The following is a 26,606-nucleotide window of genomic DNA, read 5'->3' as shown; positions in this document are numbered from 1 at the left end:
AAGGTACCGGTCTTTATTCTGAGAAAGCACCCCTGTCCTAAAATCACATCTTTAGCACATTTTAGAGTCCTTGATTAAAAAAAAACTAAATAGAATCCACTCCATTCTCCAGTATGAAAGCCCCCTCAATTATCAATACTCCTAATGACGCAACCCTTATTGATCACCGTCTCATATTTTTCTGCCGTCTGCAAAAAAAAATCTATTTTTACTTTTTCCTTCATTGCTTGACAGCCAGCTCTCCCTTGTTTTCAGCCTTCCTCTCATTAGCACTGTGTGACACCCACGCTGGAGCTTTGGGAGATGAACGGTCTATCCCTGTGGGTAAAGGAGTGAAATATTACTGCTTGTGTTGCACGCGTGCACGGATATGGACATGCAGGCACACACACACACACACACACACACGGTGGCAAAGAGAGCATGCGTGTATTATAGTGGCTATGCACACACACTCCCTTGACAGATTCATGGAGGAGGCAGCCAACTGTTAAGAGTCTTAGAATGACAACGGCCAAATGCAGCTATTCAAACCATACACACACACATGGATGCAGAACGTATACACTTGATTTCAATGACCAGCGCACACACACAAAAACTCGGACGAAGGAAGCAAGACCCACAAATGTGTCTGCAGTGAAGGTCTTGATTGGAAATGCTTGAAATTGTGGGATGAAGCCCTCGAGACGCAACATTTGCAAGGAGGTTCCCACTCAAGAGATACCTTGCAAAGCATCTCCAGGGAGGGAAATAGAAATGCGGTGATAGGCTCCAATTTTCAGGTGCTCATTAACTGCAATCATTTCCAAATATGCTTGTTTCGCCTCGTTTCTTTATGTTCATGTTTTCAAGTTCAACATACTACATCATTGTTTCTTTATTAGAAAGGACACTTGAACTCGTTGCTTGTAGCCATCTGTACCCCCACTGGATTAAATAACAATCGACTGCAATAAAAGTCAGGGCCACATTGTGGCGTGTATGTACGGTATTCAGGTCACTGTTGTGTAAATGGGGATGTTTTGCTAACCCTTATGGATAGCATGGCCACGACAGTGAATGTGCGGGTTGCCAGACAGTCAGCCACAAGCCCTTTGTTTTGGCCAAACAAAGATTTGGAGTCTCTGGCATTTCTGATTCTCCATTTTCAGTCCATAAAGCTACTGCTATAATAATAATAATGATAATAAAATAATAATAATAGGAGATCAGCAAGTTTGAACCAGCAAATTTTCAGAAATGTCTAAAAAAAATTAATACGTTTGTAAATGCCTGAAAAAACAGGCTGTCGCAAAGCTGAACAAACTGCATAAGAGAGACCAAATGATTTCAATGTATCTTCAAGACACACCCTCATGAATGTAAATACAGATGATTTGCCTGATGGAGATTTGATTTGACGAAATAGTAAATGAAACCTAAAAGTGCACCATTGAATTCCATCCATTCAGCACAGTCCATAAAGTCAAAAAGGCAGTTTGATTGACAGTCAAGAAGCAGGTGGGTGGCCACTCCTGCAAAAGATGGGGGGGGGGGGTGTTAAGTCGTCACTATGAGACATATGTCAGATCAGCATTAAACTGTAGAGATGACTGAGATAAGAAACCAGGGAGGGCTCCAAAGGTTGAGAGACGCAGATTATCGAGGGCTTGGCCTGAACAGGAAGAATAGCTGCTCGTGGTTCAACAGGGATTCAGTGAACAATGATACGCATGCCACATCCTTCTTTCAATCTTCCTATCTTCTGTGTTCACAAGTGTGAAAGGCAGTGGTTGAGATTCAAATGGCAGCCTCGACACGGACGTGCTAATGTGCCGCGCTGATCTCATGACAAAGCCCATCCCACATAAAACACTTTAGTGATGCCACTGTCTAGCATTCTCGTGTTTGCACTCGTGACTCAAACTCCGTCATTTGTCCTACTATTACTGATGAAGAGCATACTACCAACAAGATAGTCAGGCTGACTAAATATAGAAAAACAGTGCAGTGTTTGTCCTCACTAGAAAGAGAATTCAGTGCATTTGATTTTGAGATGGATTTTTATTGTGTTCTCCATAGTGACCTTGAATGCTTTGAAAGCTGCCTTCAGACACAATGTAGTAGTGTTATGAAGCTGAGCAGATCTTATTTGCTCACCATACTTCAGATCTTTCATTCATTCATTGCTTTCTGCTTTGTGGGAGCTTGGAGTTTGGGAAAACCTATTTTCTGCTCCAAAAAACAAGGTCCATAAGGGTGTAGAAGAGAGTGGATGACCCAAAGAGACCCCAGGACTTCATCCCATTAAACAGTTTCAGGATGAAAGATAACAGAGATTGTGAGCCAGACCCTCTCATCCAACATCAGTCACCTCTCAAATGTTTTTTTCTGGATGAATGGATAAAAAGATGGAGAGCAACATCACACAATTCAAATTTTTTTTTTAGCTCCTGTGAGTGTAATCACATAATGTCACCTATTACACACCTCACATATAGTTTCATGTACCAATACAACAAAAGTATTGTAAATATCCTTGCCACGTGAGCTATGGATGGATGTATTAAATGCTCAATGTTCTGAGTATGCTTAGCATGTAGTCCCGGATTAATACATCAAAAAATTGCATAGTTTGTTATTGCTCCCCGTTGGCCAGTAATGAACGCCACTATTACCTCGCATCATTACTGCATTTTTTGTCCTCGCCCAACATTATTGGCCGCGTTGTTTTTTTGCCGATAGAAAGGAGAGTATGCAAAGTAGGTAGCGATAAGAATAGCTGCTTTATTGTGTGCCACTGCCTTGGCTCATAATACTGAATGTGTTATCTGGGGGAGCAGCATGCCACACTAAGCTATGTGCATGTGACGCATGGCTGAGCAGCATTCCTCCTCCTGAGTGCATCGCAGGGCTGAGATAGTAGGAAGGCATAGCTGCCAACAAGAGCGAGGAGTGAGAGCAATGCAGAGGAGACATGAAGGATGAGAGCAACACTGGGAACATGGAGTTAAGTGGAATAAAGTACCCTTTGTCGCAGTCATTCTGCTTTCCTGGCTGACATCGCTAAAGTGATTTCAGCAACAAATCAAGCTTATTACGCTTTTGGTAGACTACAAAATCCATGCAGATAAACATCAGTCCAAACATTAAAGGGCTACAGGTTTGGTCAATTTCATTTATTCTATTACTGGATGAAGACAGCAGCACTGGCATGGGCGCTGCTCTTAAAATGTCAGACTAAAGAGTGTCACACGGAAGAAGAGGCTGACAGAACAGATCATTTGCCTGACCCCGGTCATTCCTCTGATTAGTTCAATGGAGGGATGGCTAATATATACATTAAAATATATATATATATATATATATATATATACACGTATATATGCTACGTATATATATATATATATATATATATATATATATATATATCCAAATATATACGTGTATATAGATCACAGGTGTCAAACTCAAGGCCCGAGGGCCAGATGCGGCCCACCACATCATTTTATGTGGCCCGCGAAGACAACTTGTGCATCAAATTTGTGTCATTACTAGAATTGCAAATTGCCTTCACTTTTAATAATCTCTTCTTTTTTTATTATTATTAAATATTTGACCAGTTTTTACTCGTCTGATTTGAAAACGAGTTATTTGTCAGTTTGTTTTGTAGCTTTTACTGCATATAAAGTGAGGTGCTCATACATTTATTTGGGTTGACAGTCATAATGGCCTTCCCAAAGAAGCTATGACTACAATGCGACCCGCGAAAAAAATGAGTTTGACACCCCTGATATATAGATGTATATATACGTTCCTTCGTTGTACTAATAAGACAAATGGCCGTTCCCGATTTGATTCTTGCTTCTGAAGGGGACAAAATTCACTCAAATGGGTCACGTGTCAAGTGGTACTGCATGCGGTCGTAACGGGAGAACAATATAACCGGCCAGCTGTCCGCTGACATTTACTAACTTTCTATGAAATTTTAAAATCAATAAGATGCCGTATATTCATACGTGCGCGATCCAATTGTCGCAGGATTTGAGTAATGAGCTTAACCTTTGACAATTAGCATGTCCTGGAGTCACCGTGACACCATTAAGAGCCGAAAAGTGCTCCCAACTCTGCAGTAATAACACCCTGGGGATTTCTTTGCGCCTTTCCTTCTGTGTCAACACTCGGCAGCTGCCAACCAGTGTCAAATATCCATCAGCTCCCAGCATGGTGACACGGTTAAGGCTGCAACGCTCTGCAATATGAGCCTAAGCTGACCCTCACGCGTCTTCAAATAGGGGAATCGCTTTTCTTTGGCTCTTGGGGTTGTCATAAGCCGCTCATGCGTGACATATACACATTACAGTAGGTCACAAGTTGTAACCAAAACCTATTGAAAGTGTTTTGAAACAAAGCCTTTTGTGGGAGCTGGCTGAAAAGACAGAAGAAGGGATCTTGGCCATCAGATACTTACAGGTGGAAAGGTGATCTTTTGCATGCTTGACCAAAACATAACATGCCCGCAGAGAAGAAAATGAAAGCTGGGGCAAAAGAACGGAGAGGGGCGTGCCCTTCCATTTTTGAAATGAGAGGAGGAAGTTAGGAAAAGATTGAAGATTATCTCCACCACTGTGATGGGAAGAGAGAGCGGCTGTGCGTCAAACTGAATAGACAGAATATATTCATAGCGTTTCATGCCCGACATTTTTTCACAAATGCAAAAAATGGCAAATACATTTGAACCTACTAAAAAAAAACATATTTACTCCACTAAGCATTCAATTAATCTACACGTGCTTTTAGACTATAGAAAGAAGCCTGAGTATGTTACCTGCCCAACGTACATCTTTTTTTTTTTTTTTCTTCTTGAAGCATCATGCTACATTTGACTCATTTCTGCACTGTTGACAATGTGGCTGACCGGAAATCCATTGACACCTTTGCACCATTAAAAGTGTGAGTGTTTCTATAGCAGCGATCAATTTTTAAACATGCTGGCTCACTTGAGACCTACCTTTAGACTTGTCTAGGGGAAGATACAATTGCAGGTACATGGAAGCTGTGTCTGAAATGGGGGGGTGGGAGCTTAAAATTACACTTCTTTTTTAATAAAAATTAGAGCCAATCTTATATTGTAAAGAATTATATATAGTCACATCTAAGGCGAACATATGGTTAATGAATGTACTAACTTGTGCTTACTCAAAGGGAGGCAAACAGAATCCACAGGAAGCAGTAATACACAATAGAGCTTTATTCTGTCAAAATAACAAACCTAATATCTTTGCAGGCTACTGTAACAAACTAGAAAACAAAACAGATACACCTTAATTCACACCAGTTTCTTATATCTGCTCCACCCCAAGTTAAGACATGTGGCAGTTAACTTTGATCATGCCAACAGGATCATATCAATCAGGGACAGCAGCTGACTAGTTTGTCAAGTACTGTCGTGCATGCTCCCCAAGTAAAATCGATACAAAAACAAGCTAAAAAATTTGATTAGAACGGAGAAAACAAGACCAATTTTCAAATGCGGGTAGATTGTAAATTTTATTGGAAAACAAAAATATACAACTTGGAATGGATTGTTTGAGGCATGACCAGAGGCCATTTAAAAAAAAAAAAAAGAAAGAAATGAGTGAGTAAATCATTAAAAAGCATGGCAAGATGTAATTTTCTGGTATATAGAACAGCAGATACAAAAAGAGTTTGTACGAGTACCTAGGAGATAGACCCGTGTCATTTTTTTTGCAGTAGTGCAATGCTGAGATTTCCCGTATATACTTTGTCCATAGTCCATGCAGAGTTTCAACTCCTCTACATTGTTTCCATGCCAACAGTGTTGCCAAGTTACAACCAGCTGACAGGTTTCCAATGTCGCCTCGCCAGAAAAGGCCCCGAGTACATTACAGAAGAGTCTGTCGGTCCTTGGGGTCCCGAGGGCCTCCGCAGGCATCTGCGTGGCTGACCGTTTGTCACTCAAACACCATGACAGCAAAAGAAAAAAGGGACATGGGGACAAGCGCCTATGCAGTTTACATGCAGTTCCTTTGGACAGCAGTAGGGGGCAGGGACGCAGGGGGGTTATAAGATTTTACAGATAAATTACACAAAGATAAAAGGCAAAGTATTTATATATGAAATCTGTACAAGGCCCTCACTTCGCCGTCATCATTTGTACGAACTCTGCAGAGGGGAGAAAAATGAAAAGGTGTTAACCTTTCTGGACAATATTTATAATCTCAATTCCATGTACCGACCTTCATAGTTGACCTGTCCATCGCCGTCAATGTCTGCTTCTCTGATCATCTCATCTACTTCTTCATCGGTTAACTTCTCCCCGAGGTTTGTCATCACGTGACGAAGCTCAGCAGCACTGATGTAGCCGTTGCCATCCTGAATGTTTTGCCAAGAACCTCTTTCAGCGTTCACGCCAAAGCCGGCCGCCCGTGCGTGCGTGCGTTTAGTGGTGCGCATACCTTGTCAAAGACACGGAAAGCTTCTCTGATCTCCTCCTCGCTGTCCGTATCCTTCATTTTTCTTGCCATCATTGTCAGAAATTCTGGGAAATCTATCGTGCCGTTTCCTGCAAAATGCCAAATATGTCAAGGAGGGGGATTCAGAGTTTCCACACCCCGAGAACGGTTTCGAGCCGCTCACCATCAGCATCCACCTCATTGATCATGTCCTGCAACTCGGCCTCGGTGGGGTTCTGCCCAAGAGAGCGCATGACAGTCCCCAGCTCTTTGGTGGTAATGGTGCCATCTCCATCCTTGTCAAAAAGTGAAAACGCCTCCTTGAATTCTGAGGGGAAAGCCACAACAGAGGAATTAGGTCACTCATGTTTTCCAATACCAACTCAAGGTATTCATACACCACAGGGCAATGCTTTCTGTTCAACAAAGAGTGACAGCAAACAGAGGGCCAGGTAACAGGCGTATGACAGCCTGTTATTTAGCAGCACCATGGGAGATGAAAAACGACCCACTCCTCAAGTACAATGAGGCCCATGTTGTGGCATCCAACAACCTATTTGCAGGATCAACACAGAAAAGGCCAAAGTGTTCGACGAAAAATATGGTACTGGGTGGCCACTGCAAGCCACTGTCCGACGTCACAGAACACATTGTGCTTCGTTCTTAAGCAACTTAACATCTAAAACTGCCACTGAAACATTTTGACAGCAAAAATCAGGTAATCAAGTCCTGCAACAGTGTAACAGAGATGTGAACTGATTGGGGAAAAAAACAGTCACATCTGATAAGCACTGGCATTTTAGAAAGCCACATTAATAACAAACGCATTAAAGCTTTGTCCTAGATGTCTTCATTCCATGGAGGACACACCCTGGGCAAAGGACATCATGCTCACTGAACACACAGCCTTGCCAGATTACATCATTTATTAGATGCAGTGCTACATTTTGCATGGGCAAAGCCAACATTGCCAATACACTTTCATTCATTAATCTGAAAACAAGTAGGTCGCCATAAGAGGAAAGTATAGAAATCTTGTATTGATCAATAATGCGGGCCTTTATTTGAAGAATGGGAGGAAAGCAGCTCAAGAGCAATATACGGGATGGCTTACCAGCAATCTGCTCTTCTGTAAGCTGATCAGCCTGGACAGAAAACACAATAATTCAAAAATGACAAATCTGCATGACAAAGTACTCTTGCGTTGCTAACGGCTCAAGTGAAGATTGCAACTTTAGTCATCCAAATGGGACGCACAGATCACCTCCCACCCCTGCACATGCCGTCCATTTCCAGTGGAGCTTTTTCGCACGAGAACATGGCCACACAATGCATGACGTTTCCTTGCAATTTGGCGGCAACAGAACCGTATCCCGCATGAGTTAATGAGTCTCTCGAGAGCATGCTCAACACTTTATAAAAAGAAACGTCGCGTATTGTAACGCAACAGTCGTCACGTGCTATTTGGTGACGGAGAAGCAAGCAACAGTAACATGCGCTTTCATGAGATACAATTACATAATAGAGTTGTGCATTATACGTATGAAAGTACCGAACAGAGTTTACACAAAAACGACAGACGCGCTTGCATGTACGACTTTCATTTTGAGACAGAGGCAGCCGAGGTTAAGACTTACTTTAAGACTAGGAATTAAGGATCATTAGCGCCAATTAAACAGATATGTATTCGGTAGCGCTGCGGCATATGGGGAGCATCGTAAACGGTGCCGATGACAGCAATCATGGATCCGTCACTTTGCTCCATAAAAGTAAGAAACGACGAAGAACGGTGTTTTGTCGCTTACCATTTCAACGTTGAAGGATCTGCTTGTTGACGACAAAAATCCCTTGCACGCCTATGCTAGCACGGACCGTCGCCACACTGCCAACCCGAACGATGAACTAACCGTAACCTACCGCAACAGGGCTCGCCTTTAACCGTTATTCGAAACTCCTCCCCTTTTCAATATCCCTCCGCTCGCTGCCATTTTTTACTGACTAAAACCACACGTTTGAGACTTCCTGAAGCGACAATCACATTTAAGAATTTACAAAATACGACTTTACCCGCGCGTGTGTCTTCTGTGCGGGTTCAGACTCGGTTGAGACGAATTATAAACTTGAATTGACGCTGGTCTAGTTTATGGAGTATGAATACCCACGCTTTGGATGTGATTAGGCACACGCCCTAGCTGAAAGAAATGGCGCTCTGTGATTGGTTTGTTTGTACCTGCAATGCGTCACTCCCCATTCTCTGCGTTTCGCTGCATCTTAGCCAGTAGCCATAGAGTGGACATCCTGTCTGTTAGTACTTCATCCTAAGCAAGCTAGTTTGTGTTAGGGGAACTCCTTAACTCCTTTGCATCTATTTATTTAGAGCATTTGCTAATATCACTTTACAGTACATTAATTTCATTACCATGGATGTAGTCTAAAACTGCTATCCCAGCTTGGGAAATTATGCATGCATAATGAGATTCATGTATTGAATTTGTTAGCCATGGGTCATTTATATGTACGCATATTTGCTGCATGCATTGCTCTCTATGGCACATTTTCAGAACTAATTATGCCGTTAGTGCGAAGGGAGTATCTGATAGCATGACAGCTGATGCTTGACTGCACTTCTGTTTCCCAGTGGCCACCTGTCTCGGGCCTGCTCCAATGAGAGAGAATGAGGAGGAGGTTGAGAGAAGGTAGATGCAAGGAGAACCAGTTTATACCTGCAACAACGCTCTCTTTACAATTATTAATTGCCAAAAGGTGATGACACAAAGGCCTACTACCTTTGTCACAAGAACCAGATAAGTTGGAACATGCACGAATGAACGGCCGATTGTACTATGGACCATGACCATGACCATACATGTCGCCTGGCGGTGACATTGACAGAATCTTGCAGCAATAGGGTTCAAAGACTCCAGTTCAACTCTTGTTTCGATATAATAGATTACTGTTGATCGCATCAATGATTTAACTTAACTCTGTTCGTCTTTGCCCATTGGCTCACCCTTGACCAAACTGTACGATCGGCTGTTTTCTTCAACGAGTCATGAGGGAGGGCAAAGGTGATTGAAGGTTGAAGGTTAATTGGGAAAGCCCATTTTGAAACCCAGGAGACATGACTTCTTGCTGCTCAATAAAACGTAAAACCAATCTCAGTGATGTAAGCAAAGCACTACTTTTTGGTGGAGAGTAAAATGTGTCATATCCAAAAGGTTTTTAAGCACAAACACCTTTCATGGTCACCTCTGTGAATATGTAACTTATGCACAACCATAAATCTCCTTATCTGTCACAGCCTAACCCAAAGCATTGTAATAAAGTAGGTGGTGGAACTTTTTTTATATAGTATTTGAAGACCATCCATACATCCATTTTCTGAACCGCTTCATCTCCACGGGGGTCGCGGGCGTCATGAGAGGCAAATGACAAATATGGGGCAATGTTGACCTGTGTAACAGAGAGACGCCATTACAAATGAATGAGGCTGTGTAATGCACCTGCTGGTTCAATGTCAATAGAGTGGATCGCCTTTCATGAGAGAAAATTTCAAGTGTTTACACATCACAGTCAATGAAAAGATCATTACATCAAATGTTTGAGCGATGTTTGTTTTTTTCTCAGCTCTCTTTATGTTTGAACAGATATGCAATCTGACTGCTTTTTTGTGAATGTTTCAATGCGTGTGTACTGAGGGTAAAACAAGATAGAATGGGTGTGATCGTTTGTGGATGAATTTTTTATGACGCACGGGCAATTCAGATGGATCCGAACCGTCTCGCCACACTAACTGGCTAAAAGTACGGTTCAGTTAGTGGACAGCGTAAATGAGCCCAGAGAAAAGCATTTGGAGCAAGCATGGGTGCTTTTTACAATGCTGCAATAACAGTATGAGGCGTTGAAAGTCTTGCTGCATATCAACCAATCCCATCAAGCACGTTGGCCTACCTGCTACTGAGGAATGACTTGTTTTCCAAAATTACATCACCAGGCAGGAATGATTAATGACCTCAAATCTGATAAGAGGATTTGGTGGTGCCTGCCTGTTTCAATCGTGTTGTGATGAAATGGATCTAATAGCAGCAAGTGTGTCCTCACTTTTCTATCCTTATGACACATATTTGAGGGGATCAGTAGAAAGTCCCAGAAGAGTTCTCTTAACAATCCTGACAAATTCAAAGGCTTTAAGAGGAATAAACAAATTCTATAAAAGACCATTGAGAATTTTGGAGAAAAAAAATCAAGCCTGTCTCTCTGCTCTCAAACGCTGTGGGCGCTGAATTTTCTCCAACCACGCCCCACTCAAAAATCTCGTTTCAAACAACGAGGCACTCTTTAGTGGCTACAGCACTGAACTTTTCAAAGGGGAATAAGCTGTTTTAGGATGTAAACAGTTAGCTAGCAAATCACATGTTGGCCAAGCTACGGCCATTAAAAACAACTCTCTGAAACATCATGAATGTAACATCGAATGCCAGTGGCAGATTCGCTGCAGTCTCGGTAAAGAGCTGCTGTCCATGAAATTGCTACTTGGGCCTTGGAGAAGTGTGCCACTTCAAAATCTCACCCTCACTGGCTATTTTCCTGGTGTCCTTGTCTATCACGTGGATCTGGAATTCTCCCTTTGCTGAATACTTAACATGGTCTATGCTCACATCTCACCCTCAGAAATGTAAATAAAAAAAAAGATCCTGAGGCCAAATGGGGTAGTTGTGTACTTTAGTGTGTAACCACCAATAAGGAAGTGAAGTGTGTCAAGGAGCATTGCGTCCTTGGGCCTTGCTCAAGTACAGGTAAGGTCTTTTGCTGCAGGAGTGGGACACGCGCAGGCTTGTCACCCCCACGTCTCCTTAGGATGAGATCATTCTACTACGAGATGAAGTCTGCAGAGCAGGTGTCATGTCGCCTGCGTGTCTGTGGGTGTGCTGCATTTCTCCTTAGATAGCGCTCATAAACAAACCCCATGTCTCGGTTGGAAGACCGCAGTGACATCTGGTGCCTAGACCTTAAATTGCTTTGAACGTACAACAATGGATAACATTTAAAGTTTAGCTTCTAAATAAAAGTGTTTGTGATTTTTATATTTTTTTGCATGGAGAACTGTGATGCAATAGATAAAATATTTTCTGTATAAAGAGTTTGATGCCAGGAATTTGGCAGATGCTAGTGAGGCCATCACCGAGATTGTCTTTCTCTGCTGCTATTTTGTTTGTGTATATTTATATAATATATTGTATATATTTTTTGTAAACTATTGTTTGCAGGAGCAAACACAAAAACATGTCAAACTGGCCATGACTCATTTAAAAAAATAAAAGAACAAATACAGCCTTTAAAAGCTGCTCAGGTTTATTTGCTGTTCACAATATAAATAAGTCATTCTTCTCCAGTATAAAACAACTGCTTGAAAAGTGCTTCTGGTATGTTTTGCATGTCTATGTGCAATATGTATTTTTGGTAGGTCTCAAAAGTGTAACAAAAACATGCTGTGTAAATTCAGCTAGTGCTATCTGATGCGTTGCCGTGGTGTGATGTTGTCTATGATCCGGGGACTGCAGTGGGTCATGTAGTGCAGAGTAGGGTCCGAGTAGTTGAAGGACAGAGGATTGTTTGCTTCCTGTATGTTGTCTGCTACCAAGTGAGGCAGACTGAAAGGAAAAGAAAAAAAATCATATAGCAGCTATAACTTTCTCAGAGTACAATAATCTTGTCATTTATGGGCAACAGGCTGACATCTCCAACTTGTACAATGTGAGTCATTACCTTCTAAAAACTACTAATACTGATAACTAGTGTTATTAGACCTCAATTATGGCCAAGAGGGACATCTCGGTGTAATTTGGATGTCTTTCCGTGTTCAATGTGAAATAAAATTTACATATGGCAGGCAATAACCTCAAGCACTTTATGGCAATGTTTGAATAGAAGGCCTATTCAGTAACTCATCAATATTAAAGCACAATCCGCCCTAGATAATTAAAGAATAAAAATAAAATGACATTCTAAGCTAAAGCTAATTTGTTTTTATTTGCAGATGAGATGGGGGGTTGGCAGTTGTCCTCATAGTTCAAACATGTAAAGATGATTTCATGCAAAAGCACTACGTATCATGACTCACTCTAATCCAGCATTGTAATCCCACAATACGAGTGCCATCCTCCTACATTATATCGGCCAATAAAAAGTATTTCAGCATGGATTTAAATCCAACGTACAGAATTATTCATATACACCATATGTGAAATTGCAACATCTGATCTGTTATTATTACATGCTTAAATGTTTACTTGAACCAATACTCTATTTATTTAGGTCAGGGGTCACCAATCATTACTCAGCAGACAACTTGTAGAGCCCTCCAATGTCATTTGCAGGTATAGTCAAGAGTTGACTTACTCTCCAGTCACCGTCTTTTTGCGGCAACAGCAGAAACAGGCCAGTGCAGCCAGAAGAAGCAGCATGGGGATGCCGATGCCAAGTACCAGGCCCAATATAAGATCCAGGTTGTCTGTGTTGATCTTTTCTCTATCTGCTAAATTTAAAATACAAATATTCTTCAACAAAGAGACAACAACGCAGCATTTGGTCTCAAATGAAACGGAATCTCATTCATTTCAGAGTCGTTCTCGTTTAAAAAGTGCCCCGATACTCACTTAATACACAGGATTGTGTTTTACCCACATCAGTTGTGCCATTGCACACACACCGGTAGCCCCCATAAGTGTTGATACAGAGGGCAGGGGGCACACACGCCGCCTCCTTGGCCTGACATTCATCCAGATCTGTGGGGAGGAACATGTTGGAAAGCCTCAACAATACATTTTCTTCTCTAGCATGACAATACAAATTTAATTTAGAGATATTTGGTCAGCACTCGATATATTACGGTCCAGTTGATCTTACAGAAAAATAATATAGTATGTCTGCAATGTTTACAAAGTGAATGTCGATATTTTGCGGAGGATTATTTTGTTGGCTTGAGTTTGTCCTCAAATTTAAAACAAAAATGGGACATTCTAAATATGGCAAAAAGTGGTGTGTGTTTACCATCAACATCTATGCTTCTGATGTCATAGTGGCTGCTGACTCTGGCCAGGTAATCTCTGATGTACCAGTGAGGTGTGTCACTGGACACGTTGATACGATACTCAACCGGACTTGGACTGGAACTCTGTGCTAGATTCTTCTTACTGGCATTATAGAATTTATTCTGGAAGCCTAGGGACAGAATGTTTTCCAGCTGAAAAAAAACAGTAAGATAGTTGCATGTTAGTTAGCATCCAGTGATCATATTTTAGCCAGACCCACTCACCTGCCTAAGTCCATCAGCTCTGTTCCTCCTCCAATCCACAGACACATTGAACACATTACCCCCTGTAGACACATCCACACCCGTGTAATGACCTTCTGACCGAATACGGAGATGTTGGTATTACAATTAATCGATATAAATAATTACCTGGAGGATTGGCAGAATCGCCTGAGGAGTTAAAGATAATTCATGTATTGGTGTTATTGTTGTCACAAATAGGGCCCACAAAATGTGGCAATATATCGATGCGTGTGTTAAAATAGACTTAAATGGATTTAATATCTCGGAAAAATTCATGGTTATATGTTGTTACGTAGGATGACATACTGTACGAATATATCCACATACCACATCCATCAGAGTCCTTATCGTTCTGGTATCTGCAGAAGCAGTCGACAGATCCCGGTTTGTTCTTACACTCAAACTTGGCATTGGGACACGTTGACATCTCAGCACACTCATCTATGTCTAGTACATACACAGTGAGTGTATTAGATTTAGTGAAGGTGAGATTATTTCTCTCCAGGGTATTCCATACCTGTACAATTGAATCCATCTCCGACAAAGCCGGGTTTACATGCGCAGGTGTAGTTTTGTTTCGTGCTGGAACAAGTTGCATCTTTGTGGCAGGGGAAGGTGAAAGGAGGCATGCACATGTCTAGGAAAACACAAGAATGAGGAATTAAAATGCTTGTGAGAACTTTCGCGTAGCCGTTTATTTGTGACTAACCATGCTCGAAGCACTTGTATCCTTGCTTCCCGTTGGACACGGTGTTATTCGGGCACTGTCCGCAGTCGAAGGTCCCGCTCTTTAAATCCGATTGACACTGTACTCCTCGGAAACATGGCTTACCTTTACATGGGTTTGCAATCTCCCTACAAAACTTGCCTCTGAATCCTTTTGGGCATAGGCATCCTGAAACCTACGACGTGAGTGATAAAGTGCATATTAAGAATTTTTTATAATCAAAATTTAAAACTATATATATTTATTATATTTTATAATAGATGTGTCTGCCTGTTTTGGAGGCAAATATACGTGAGGAGTCAAGACATTGACCTCTCTCCAAACCTTACCTGGAACTTTCCATGTAGGTGGTTTTCAATAATGTTGTCAGACACACAAGTGCCTCCATTAAAGCAGTTGCAGAGTCGCAGAATTGGCGTAAAGAGGGAGCTGGACAGCTTATCTGTGACCTTAATAGTTAGCTTGACGGGCATGATGCTGAGAGGCGTCCACGTTAAGTAACCATCACCTGGATTGGAGAGAGAAAGAAAGCATGTTGTCCGATTGGATCCCAATTCAATATTGGAATTAATTCAGCAATAATATAAAATAAAAAAATTAAATTGAAAATAAATAATAATAAAATAATAATCCAATCATTCTTATTGGTTGGTAAAGCGCACCTACAAACCTCCAATTTTCTCATAATCCGGTGCGCCTTATATATGGACCAATATGGATTTGTGGATGAGGACTAATTTATTAAAGTAAGCTTTACGTGTTTATTTTGTGTTATATTAACGTTTGAGCAACGTTGAGTTATTGATATATTGTTATTGTTTTCACTATTTCGAGTGTTACTATATTGTGATTGCATTAACGTGTGCGTAGTTGTGTATTTGTGTGTCTCACCACTGCCAATGGAGGCCTGTGGGGGTCTCGGAAAGAGTATTGAATAAATAATAGGATCTCCATTTGGATCCTGGGCGATAATTCGTATGTTGACAGTAGTGTTGACCTGAGCGTGGATCAGTGTCGGTTCTGTCACTATGGGCGGTGTATTGCCTAACAGAACAGACAGACACAATCCATCAATATAGTACAGGAGAAATAATATTCTCAAAACGTAATATTAGTGTGTAGAAATGTTGCATGTATTTTTCAATGCCATTTAGTGGTAAACCAAGAGAATGCCACGGTGCTTCAGCGAGACCACTCTTTGCAATACTGAATAATAAATATAATATATAAAATATACAAATAAACCAATTCTGCACACTGTTCTTTGAGACATCTTACCATATATTAGGGCAAAATTTTCGTATTGTTTCTCTGCATTCAGGGTTTGAAGTCCCAGGTCAGATGTGCCGGATGCAAGACTGTCTTGGACACATTGCACGCTGCTTTGGCAGGTTCTCCTCATATCCTCCACCACGTCAGGACTGAAGCTTCTCAGTAATTCATTGAGAGAGATTGGTTCAAATGGATCCAGAGGAGAAGGAGAGAACAGCAGGCGCTCTGGTTGTGGGACTGCCCCTACAGACGCAGTTTATACGGTCATTACAAAATAGACACAAATGTAATATATATATATATATATTTTTTTAGCAAATCACTCACAGGATAAGCCAAAAAGATACAGCTTCTCTTCTGAGGGCGGATTACGATCTACTGAGGACAGCGGCCGGCCATCGGACATGAGGAAGTCATCTGAACGGTTAGTACTCCAGAGGCCCATGAGGCCCACTGTTCGGTTGTAGAAAGTCTGAGGAACTTGCACGATGGCCGCCAACTGGTTGTGGCCTTCCACACGCCACACCAGCACATGCAGACCGCCAGCGTACAAAGCTGCACAGCGATCCAATGAAACACATCGCACGGCAAAGTCTCTTTCCCCCACGTGCACCACACCTGATAATTTATCACACGAAGAAAGCTCATCACTTTTAATTTCATACACCACAACGATGTGTAAATGGTGTGTAGCTGTTACCAACAGTGACAAAAATGTCGACGTCATCTATCAACAACCGCAGTCCTTCTCCTTTCTCTGCACACCTCCATTCAATCTGCAAGAATCAAGCCAATATAGATCAAGTCCACACTTTTGTCTCCTTTATTTTGGTGTCATTTTTCCATCAGCACAACTTGCACACTGACCTTGCCAATGCCCTGGTGGAACGCGGCCATGCGTACCACCACTGGGAAGTTAATGCTCCCTTTTTGATGTGTGCGCAGTCTCTCAGTCTGTCCTTGCAGGGTGAAGATATTCGATCCAGTGTTGGAAGATAGCCGAAGTATCACAAACACTCCTAATCCCTTGAAGGAGTACTTTGTGCCGTCAAAGGTGATGAAATGGAGGCTGCCATATACTAATGCTGGGTGGGGTGGGGGGGAATACAAAAGATTTGACATGGAATTAGATAAGAGTGTTAGAAAGGTGCAAATTCAATACGAAGATATTCCAAATGAATTTCAGTGCTGCATTATTTTTTATTTTCAAGGTTCTCGATTCTTGCTGAGTGCAGGGCTATGGGAGAACATGATTTCCAACTCCACTGGTTATGCATTAATATTTTTCATTGAAATAAAAATGTCTGCAGCTACTTTGCGAGGCATTGACAGTTTTCTTTTGTGTGTATTTTTCAAGGAAGAGAGTCCCTTACCGACACCATTGGTTGCCGTGTTGCCTAGCTTGGAGCCATCCAGACTGCCCCAGTTGTAGCCTTGGCAGCGGTCGATTGGCCGCTTTTTGAGGTAAAGGTGGCAAAGAGGAGATCCAATGCAACACCACTGGAAAGGCAGAAGGTCTTCATCTGGAGGAAAATCAAAATTAGAGTAATAGAACAAATAAAAAGTCAGCTGTTGAAAATGACCTGCTCAGAAGGTGAATGGAAAAATGAATGAATGAATATGATGTCATACAGCAAGTCCTTCATCACAATGATATATTATATAAACGATATATATTATATTAAAGACTTCAGCACGATCTTCTACTTTTCTTACATTGAAACATACCTTGAAATCCTCGAAATGAGGCCAATGTAGATAATATGTATGCTTATATAAAAATATGTCATGGTCAATTTCTCCCAAATCTAAAAAGGAAAACTGAATGTAGTCGTTATATATATTACCAATATGTTTCTGGGTACTTTGTCTTGAGAAGTAGCGCTCGTTGTAACCCGCCAGCAGAGGCCCCTGCGGATCATACACGCATCTTTTTCCGGCTCCGTATTTGTTGGCCAAAATGGAGCGGAAGAAGTGGCCCCCATCAGCACCCCATCTCTGATCCCTCAAAATCTTCAATTGTGATCCTTGCTCAGCGGTATCTTGCAGAAAGGACAAATCTTCCAGAGCCTGGGTACGGGTACAGTGACATGAAGGTAAGCCATGAGTCCAGTCAGCAGGATCAGGCTGCTTCATTGCCCATGCCTGGCACGCAAGTCCTGGCGTTGCCTCAGAGTCATTAGGTCCACTTAAATCATACACAATCTGGCCTAACTTCCCCAAGGGCCCTTTGACTTGTTGCGGCCTGTATCTTCCCCCTGGGCCGAAAATGTTTTCTGGGGGAGTAGTGGGCTCCTTGTGGACGCTTTTCCCAGTCATGTAGCCGATAAGAGCATCGTGATGTTCTCTTTGGCCCGAACCCCATCTCATCTCCCCGTATTGCAGCAGGGCAAAGGATCGTACCCCATCCGTTGCCAGAATACACTGAAAAGTGTTTGTCTGGAATAAACAAACATGGCAGAAGTTCATCAACATATATGTATTGCATATCATCAGATTCCCCAAATTCCCAAGAATATTTTTTTTTTTAGAAAACAGATCCAGATATTGATTGTATATGTTAATAATTTTATTTCAGGGACCATCTGTTTAAATTAAGATGTAGCTGATTTTCCCATAGGTGGTCAGCATTATGAGGAGATATTTAAGGCAAATAAAAATGTGTTTTTTAGGCAGATGGCGATTATTATTTGCAACAGAAACTAAGCTGCCGTGCTTTTGTGGAGCCTGCCTCAAGGAGGCGCTTAAATTCAATCTATCAATTCCAGCAGAGCAGACACGTTAAACGTGAACAGCCAACTAACTCCAAGGCTTCTGATATTAGTTTGTGTTTTTGTATGTGTATCAGTTATTTGTCTCATTTCAAGAATATCTAAAAAGTTATCGTCATGGTTAGGAATATTTTGTCATTCAATCATGTTACCTCTGACTGATTGATCTTCTGGTAAGACACAGCCATTACATGGTCCCAAGTGATTTTGAGTATCCACGAAGGGGTGAAAGCAGGCTTCCCTTTCTGCCCCTCGAATTTTGAAACATCAATGGCTGTACGATTGAACGCTATGTGGGAGTACACATCTGCCATATCGGACTCGTGATATTCCTGGAAAAAAAAAGATACAAGATAAAACTATTCTCTTTCAAATTCATCTCTGGGTGACATCTAACCTTGTAGAACAAACGGCCATGGCCTTGTGTGAGGTCAACGTCATCCCAGAACACGGCCAAAAGTGACACATTCATATCAGTGGGAAAGCTGGGGGCGGCTAATGGAGCTGGAAACAGATGCTGCTCATTCTCAGCAGCAGACTGAAACTGGACAAGGCCATTATCAGAGAACTAGAAAAGAAAAGAGCCACAGACTTCAAGAATTCATTTAAAATTTTAACCTTGGTATTTTTAAATCCAGGTATAAGAGTAAATTCCAGTATCAAGAAAAAATATGTGAACCCTTTGGAATGACCTTGATTTGTGTTTCAATTGTTTGGAGAATGTGACCTGAACTGTAAGTGCCAATATTAATTGGTTTTGTCAAACTAATACAACTACATAAAAAGTTATAAAAAGAATACACATCAATAAAGTATTTGATGCAGCAGAAGCATACCTATGTGTTCCTTATTAACCAGAATAAACCAGTCCTAGTCAAACTCATGTTAAATGTGGGTCAGAACATACCTTCAGTTTGTAATCATCCAGGTCATTCCAAAGGCTTCACACACACACAAATGTTTTCTTGCAACTCCACATCATATACTCTCCCAGAAAACTTACATAAATCCTGTCATATAATTTCCCCATGAATGGGAAACCTATTGGCGGTTTGATGTATGGAGAATTGACATCTTGTGTTTCCGTGTGTATTCTTCCATCACCAACTTCGGCTCCAAACGGGTACAGGTTGCTCTCTGTTGGTGAAGTTCAAAATGTTGATCAGTGCAGAAACAAAAACTAAATGAATAATCACAAATGTATTGCCAACCATTCTGAATCATGTTGCAGAGGAAATTTTCTTCTGGACAGGAACATGTGTAAGACCCTGGCAGATTTGTACAAGAAGTTTGCCCAGGACATGTCACGGGTGACACACATTCATCAAAGTCCACACATCCTCCTTTCCCACGACCTCTGTCTTGGGTTGCATTCCAGCCCGGACTGCAGGTGCATTGAAAACCTCCGACATGATTGGAGCAGGTGGCAGCAGAGTGACACTCCCCATTGGCCTGTTGGCATTCATCAAGGTCTACACATCGGTCTCCAATACTCACGAAGCCATGTCTGCATGAACATAGAAATGATCCTGGAGTGTTGTGGCAGCGAGCAACAGGTTGGCACGGATTGCTCAATGCGACACACTCGTTCACATCTTCGCACCATGAGCCGTTTCCTGCAAAGCCCAGAGGGCAATGGCACGTAAAAGAACCGGGCCTGTTCCAGCACCGTGCCAAGGGATGGCAAGGTAAATCGTCGCATTCGTCGGTATCGACGCACGCGTTCCCTTCCTCGTGGTATCCCAAAGGACAAGCGCAGTCGTACCCTCCGGGAATATTGGTGCAGACCTGATCGAGGCGACAGGAGGTGTTGTATTTGCATTCGTCGATATCTTCGCAACCCAACAGAGATGGAGAGTAGCCGGGATAACACTCGCAGATGAAGGATCCCGCCGTGTTATTACAAAACGAGTGCTCGGGGCAGAGGCTCACAATTGGGCCTTGACATTCATCTATATCCCGGCACTTGGTGCCGTTGAGAACAAAGCCCTCGTTGCAAGGACAACGATAAGAACCGGGGGTGTTGACACATGTCGACTGAGGTGGACACACCGTTGCGTTATGAGAGTCTAAACATTCATTTTCATCCACACATCTTGTTCCATTACTCCAAAATCCACTAATGCATTCACAGTAATAAGATCCAATTGCATTAATGCATAACCCATGGTTGCAAATGTCCTCAATACTCGTCTCATTGCACTCATTGACGTCCGCGCATATGTCGTTGATGTAGGAAAATCCAGCATGGCATATACATTGGAAGCTGCCATTAGTGTTGATACATGTGCTGTATTCCGGGCAGGTGGATTTGTTCTGGCACTCATTAATATCCTCACAGTCACTATTGTTGCTTTGGTAACCTTGCCAACACTCACAGAAGAAAGATCCCACTGAATTCAGGCAGCTGGAGGAATTAGGACAGCCAATTAAGCCCAGAGAGCATTCATCTATATCCAAACATCTGGATCCGTTGCTCAAGAAGCCCGAATCGCAATGACATTTGTAGCCGCCGTTGACATTGCTGCAAGTGCTGTTATCCGGGCAGGTGAAGTTTCCCGTTGCACATTCGTCGATATCACGACAGTGTGTCCCATTGTCGAGAAAACCTTCCCAACATTCACAGATGTAGGAGCCATTGGTATTGAAACAGGATGAGAAAGCAGGGCACACTGGAACTTGGAATCGCTCGCATTCATCCACATCGGAGCATTCCCGGCCGTCGCCTTGATAACCGTCTTTGCACTGACAGTAGAAGGAGCCCTGGTATTGGTGGCACTCAGCGAGGGGATGGCAGACGAAGCTTGAGTTCAGGCAGGTGTCTTCATTCACACACGTGCCCTTGTCGTACACCAGACCAAAAATACACAAACAGGAATAGGAACCAATGGTGTTGCTGCATGACATATTTGTGCTACAAGTGGTGTTCTCCTGACATTCATCTATGTCTTCACAATCAAAGCCGTCGCCCAGGTATCCATCCCTGCACCGGCAGTCGTAGGCTCCGTATGTGTTGCGGCACAAAGCCCGGCCACTGCAGTTGTGCGGTAGGGTGGAATTCAGCTCGCATTCGTTTACATCTCGGCACCGATAGCCGTCACCCTCCGTGCCGACAGGGCAGTCGCAGGTGAACGAGCCGGGTGTGTTTACGCAGCTGGCAATGTTATGGCATCCTCCATTTTGGACTTGGCATTCATCAAAGTCTATAATTCATCCAAAATGGGACATTGTCAAGGAAGCAGCCCCAAATGGAGATGGAGAAATCTCTTAAGAGTGTTACTATGGATCAAAAGAGCCATATTGTGCACTGAATGTGTACGGACGGGGTGTTGACACTTACCGGAGCAGTTCTTTCCATCACCCGTGAAGCCACTGAGACAGAAGCAAGCATGACTTCCTACTGTGTTGACACACTGTGAAAAGTCACTGCACTCGTGTTGTCCTGTTTCACACTCATTGACGTCTGACAGAAAAGGGTTAGGTGGAAGGAGGATGAAAAAAAAAAAAAGAAATGGTTAGAAAATTCATGGTGAATAAGACGACACAAATGTACGTGATTGATGATCATGGCCAGAAGCTTTGCGGTTATTCTAGGAACTCCATCAAGCCGATCGCTAAATAAATAAATAAATAAATAAATAAATAAATAAATAAATAAATAAATAAATAAATAAATAAATAAATAAATAAATAAATAAATAAATAAATAAATAAATAAATAAATAAATAAATAAATAAATAAATAAATAAATAAATAAATAAATAAATAAATAAATAAATAAATTTAAAAAATGAGACGGAAAGTAACTACTACAACTAAAATATTTTTCCTTACCGGTGCATTGAGGTCCACTGAGAATGTAGCCTTGCTTGCAAACGCAAGAATATGAGCCATGGACGTTCAAACATTCTGTGTCATTTTCAGGACAAATGTTGTCCCTTTGGCACTCGTCTATATCAAAGCAAGCCAGTCCATCACCTATGTATCCCAGGTCGCACACGCATTGGTGTCCAGCAGGTGAGTTGTGGCACAGTCCATTAATGTGGCACCCTGGGTCGCAAAGTGGAGTGGGTGGCACACAAGTGTCATTCAGGGCCACTGTACCATTCATACATGAGCAAACATATGCCCCGGGGGAGTTGATGCACTTTGAGAAATCTGGACAAATGGTATCCATGAGTATACACTCGTCCACATCTTCGCAGGAGAAGCCATCACCTTTGAACCCTTGCTGGCACGAGCAGAAGAAATCCCCAATAAAGTTGGTGCATAGTGCCCGTGGATGGCACGTATCCAACACAGAGCATTCGTCAATGTCGTCGCATTGAGCGCCATTGACTGCGAAGCCTCGGTTACAGGTGCAAGTGTGGGAGCCCATGGTGTTGAGGCACGTGGCGTTAACATGGCAAGGATTCTCCCTACACTCGTCAATATCGACACAGTCCATGCTGGCGGCAGGGCGGTAATATCCAATCTGGCAGGGGCATTCATACGAACCATCAATGTTCTTGCATTCTTCATTGACACCACATGGATTTTCCTGTGTCTCACATTCATTTACATCCTGGCAAAGAGTCTTGTTAACCAAAACAAATCCAGTCTGGCACAGGCAGGAGAAAGAGCCGAGGTTGTTCACACATGTCGCCTTATTCATACAACCTCCATTATCCACCAGACACTCGTTGACGTCACTACACACCGTCACACCGTCTCCAGAGTAACCCACTCGACAGGTGCAGTTATAAAGACCGGGCAGGTTAGTGCAAAGAGCGTCGGAGAGGCACTGAGTCGAAATGGAACATTCATCCACGTCCACGCATGTGAAACCATCTCCTCTGTAACCTGCTGCGCACTGGCACGTGAAGGAACCGGCGACATTAGTGCAGATAGAGTAGGGGCTGCAAAAACCTGCCGCGCATTCATCCAGGTCACGGCACTCGGAGTTATTAAAGATGAAACCTCTGCCGCAGTCGCAGAAATACGACCCATCCGTGTCGACGCAGGTCGTGGTCGAAGGGCAGATGTTTGGTGTTGCGCACTCGTTGATATCCTCGCACAATCTGCCATCTCCGTTAAACCCTTCCAAACAGGAGCACTCATAACTCCCAAGTCTGTTAATACAAACGGAATTGGGATGGCAGTCGTTGTTCTCATTGCATTCGTTGATATCGACGCACGTCAGGCCATTGCCGGCAAAACCCGGGTCGCAGTTACATTTGTACGACCCGATGGTGTTAACGCAGTCTGCGAATCGACTACAGATGCTGCTTACGCATTCATCGATGTCCACACAGCTCCGGCCGTTACTTTCAAAGCCATTGCCGCAAGTGCAGCGATAGCTACCGGGTAGATTTTTGCAGCCTTTGTGACCAAACAAGGACGAGCACACCTGCGGAGTCTCTGAACATTCGTCGATATCGCGACACAGGTAGTTCCCGTTGCCCTTATAGCCGGGATTACACGTGCACACATAAGATCCGGCTTTGTTGATGCAGGTTGCATTCCAATGGCAAATTTTTGGGTGGGCGCATTCGTTTTTATCGGCGCACTCGAGGCCGTTTCCCTCGAAACCCACTTTACATCGGCATTTTCGTCCGCCCTCCACGTTGCTGCAGAGGGCGTCGGCGTGGCAGCCTCCGTTTTCTTTCTGACACTCGTCAATATCCAAGCAGTCGCTCCCGTCGCCGATGAATCCGCTGAGACAAAAGCATGTGTAGCTGCCGATGGTGTTGGTGCAGCGGGCCTTGGAATGACAACTGTGCAGGCCGCTGAGGCATTCGTCAATGTCACTGCACTGAAGACCATCGCCCTGGTAGCCCGTGCCGCACACACAGGTGAAATTGTTTTGGAATTTTAGACATTCCGCTTGTGGATGGCACTTGCTGCCCGCTGCCTCACAATCTCTCAGGTCAGCAACTGATTAGACAAAAGACACAGAGAGAGAAAAACAATAAAGAACCCAAATCATTTTTAGTACGAATGAGGTGACGGTGAGTTTGTTCACCTGCAGAGGAGGATTTTATCATCGCAAAGAGAATGATCAGCCACAAGTCTGGGAACCTGTCAAGGCAGAGAAAAGATTTGAAAACAAATATCTGAAAACATTTCAAAATAAAGTGGACATTCCTCGTGCTGTTTTCTTACAGGTCAGGGAATTTAGTTAATATGTTCTTAGTTTCAGGTTGTGTTCTGACATACTATCATTTACATCTTTACAACTACGTGATAATTTTAGAAAATAAATCCACTGTTTATTATGAAAGACCATCTGTGCCAAACAGTCAATTACCAGAATGATATGAATAATAGCTCTGATTGAGTTACCATCTAGATGTCAGGGTTCCCTTCAGGACACGTCAGGCTATTGTCTGTGGTGAAGGGTAACACCGTGCTTGGACAATACTCCCATTACATAAATGCATAAAACTTTACAGATGGATTAAACACTATGCCCTTTTTAAAATTAGCACCAAACAAAAATAAATATAACTTAAATAGCAAGACTTTTTCAAAGTTACGTACTCTAGCCGACAAAGGTTCCCAAAATTTTTTAAGGATCTTTTGAGAGATGGCTGCATTTAATACATTAAAGAATGGATTTTTGTTTTCTTACTTCATTCTTTGTATCAATTTAGCAAAGAAAATTACAGTGACCCTAAGTTTTACTCGCTCATTTATTGTTACTAAGCTCTAACTGTACCTTGCTCATCTTTCACTCAGCAAATAAGGTATCGTAAATGCGGCTTCATTTTGCAACCTGATATACATAGTATGGCAGAATTATTATTTTTTTTCATCTGTAAGTGCTAAATCACAACCCATTTGCATCATTCTGAACTAAAATACAGTCAGAAATTTTATTTGGGTGACTGAAAAGCAATGGTTGCAAGGATTCCACCTGTCCCGATATCTCAAAAACAAAACAACAAAAACAGTGAAATGAAAACTGATTTCCACTCACCCCATTCCCCTTCTTCTTGTGAATTCCCCTCGCTTGGCTCACACTCAACCTAGACTCTTCAAAAACTTCACTTTCCTCTTCAAGTGGCTCTTTCCGCTTTCTCCTCCTCCTTGGATTCATCCACCCCAGGGAATCAGGACAATAATGTGGCCTGCCCTGACATCTTAAACCTCTGGGAAGAGGAACACCCATTTTTCCGTGGTTGTGTGTATGCTTTCGTGCAATACGTACAACAGTTCTCCCTTGGGCCTGTTTGTTTTTTTCACTGCATTCAGGCATGCCAGACATCAATACGATTTGAGAGAGCAGCAAACAAAAAGATTGTATTAATACTGTAAAAAAAAGTGAAGTCATGAAAGCTGAACCACAATGTAATGCATTATACTGTATACTTGGTCTCCTTAAAAATATATATACAGTATCATAAACATTTTTATAAAATTTCTGATGAGTGACCTAACCAGTATGCTCAACTAGCTGGGGAAATTTTATTTTCAAAATGCGCGCATTACATTCACTATGATTTATCCATTCATTTACCAGCTGTGTGCTGGCGTCATATCACTGCAGAGGCATATGAACTAAATATTATAGATATTATTTAGTGAATGGTAACTTTCATGAAGACAATGTTGAGTGTATGCTGCGAACAATATTTTCCAGGTAAATAATCATTGAAACTTAAAATGTGAGTCATGTGTATCAACTGAACCGTGACTCACAACAGGATAAAATGGTTTCTCAATTCTGGTTTCAGTCCTTAAACATGGTGACTCAACCTACCCGCTCAGGAAGCCTATTACGTCATCAAATCAAGACGTCGCCACTGCTCACCCCCAAAAAACTGCAGTTCTCGCAGAGCTACCGGACGAGCTGTTGTTAATTGGCAGGGAACCAAATGTACCCAAGCCACAGAAATTTGGATCAATGTGTTTTGCATACGGGAACGACAAGTTGGATTCACAATGTTGTGCAAAAGTACTTGTGCCTAGGAAAATTATTCAAAAGTTTGGGTGAGCTCTGATAAAAAACAGCCCAGCTTACTTGGTTGATGCAGAAACGTCACAAACAAAAAATCCA

At 42.3% G+C, this 26,606-nt stretch overlaps 2 protein-coding genes across 2 annotated transcripts; both read right to left on the bottom strand.

Annotated features, from left to right (window-relative positions):
* Nucleotides 1–5,513: 5,513 nt before the first annotated feature.
* On the bottom strand, nt 5,514–8,407 carry calm2a (calmodulin 2a (phosphorylase kinase, delta)). The gene is made up of 6 exons (XM_061285743.1): nt 8,264–8,407; nt 7,573–7,603; nt 6,643–6,786; nt 6,462–6,568; nt 6,243–6,378; nt 5,514–6,168 (listed from the first exon to the last, which is right to left on the bottom strand). Exons 1-6 carry the CDS (start codon nt 8,264–8,266, stop codon nt 6,140–6,142), a joined length of 450 nt encoding a protein of 149 aa, XP_061141727.1. The 5' UTR covers nt 8,267–8,407; the 3' UTR covers nt 5,514–6,139.
* Nucleotides 8,408–11,811: 3,404 nt separating this feature from the next.
* Nucleotides 11,812–25,771, bottom strand: si:ch73-105b23.6 (fibrillin-1). Its single transcript, XM_061285698.1, has 25 exons — nt 25,527–25,771; nt 24,570–24,625; nt 22,400–24,481; nt 21,905–22,027; nt 19,776–21,767; nt 19,568–19,701; nt 18,962–19,132; nt 18,717–18,896; nt 17,641–18,232; nt 17,167–17,316; nt 16,661–16,878; nt 16,494–16,569; nt 16,121–16,411; nt 15,800–16,036; nt 15,413–15,565; nt 14,851–15,029; nt 14,504–14,696; nt 14,312–14,431; nt 14,122–14,241; nt 13,921–13,941; nt 13,774–13,835; nt 13,509–13,701; nt 13,115–13,243; nt 12,858–12,993; nt 11,812–12,109 (listed from the first exon to the last, which is right to left on the bottom strand). Exons 1-25 carry the CDS (start codon nt 25,529–25,531, stop codon nt 11,968–11,970), a joined length of 7,755 nt encoding a protein of 2,584 aa, XP_061141682.1. The 5' UTR covers nt 25,532–25,771; the 3' UTR covers nt 11,812–11,967.
* Between the last annotated feature and the right edge of the window lie 835 nt (nt 25,772–26,606).

This window comes from Syngnathus typhle, linkage group LG8, assembly GCF_033458585.1.
Source record: "Syngnathus typhle isolate RoL2023-S1 ecotype Sweden linkage group LG8, RoL_Styp_1.0, whole genome shotgun sequence".
Lineage (NCBI taxonomy): Eukaryota > Metazoa > Chordata > Actinopteri > Syngnathiformes > Syngnathidae > Syngnathus > Syngnathus typhle.
The sequence above is the reverse complement of the archived record's forward strand: the minus strand, read 5'-3'. Positions and strand labels throughout refer to the sequence as shown.

Coding starts and splice junctions, on each gene's coding strand:
- calm2a (XM_061285743.1), bottom strand. Junction 6,787..7,572: donor TACAGAAGAGCAGATTGCTG/GTAAGCCATCCC, acceptor CTTTCCCCTCAG/AATTCAAGGAGGCGTTTTCA. Junction 6,569..6,642: donor CAATGAGGTGGATGCTGATG/GTGAGCGGCTCG, acceptor GGCATTTTGCAG/GAAACGGCACGATAGATTTC.
- si:ch73-105b23.6 (XM_061285698.1), bottom strand. Junction 24,482..24,569: donor GATAAAATCCTCCTCTGCAG/GTGAACAAACTC, acceptor TTGTCTAATCAG/TTGCTGACCTGAGAGATTGT. Junction 18,233..18,716: donor AGAAGATCAATCAGTCAGAG/GTAACATGATTG, acceptor TGTTTATTCCAG/ACAAACACTTTTCAGTGTAT.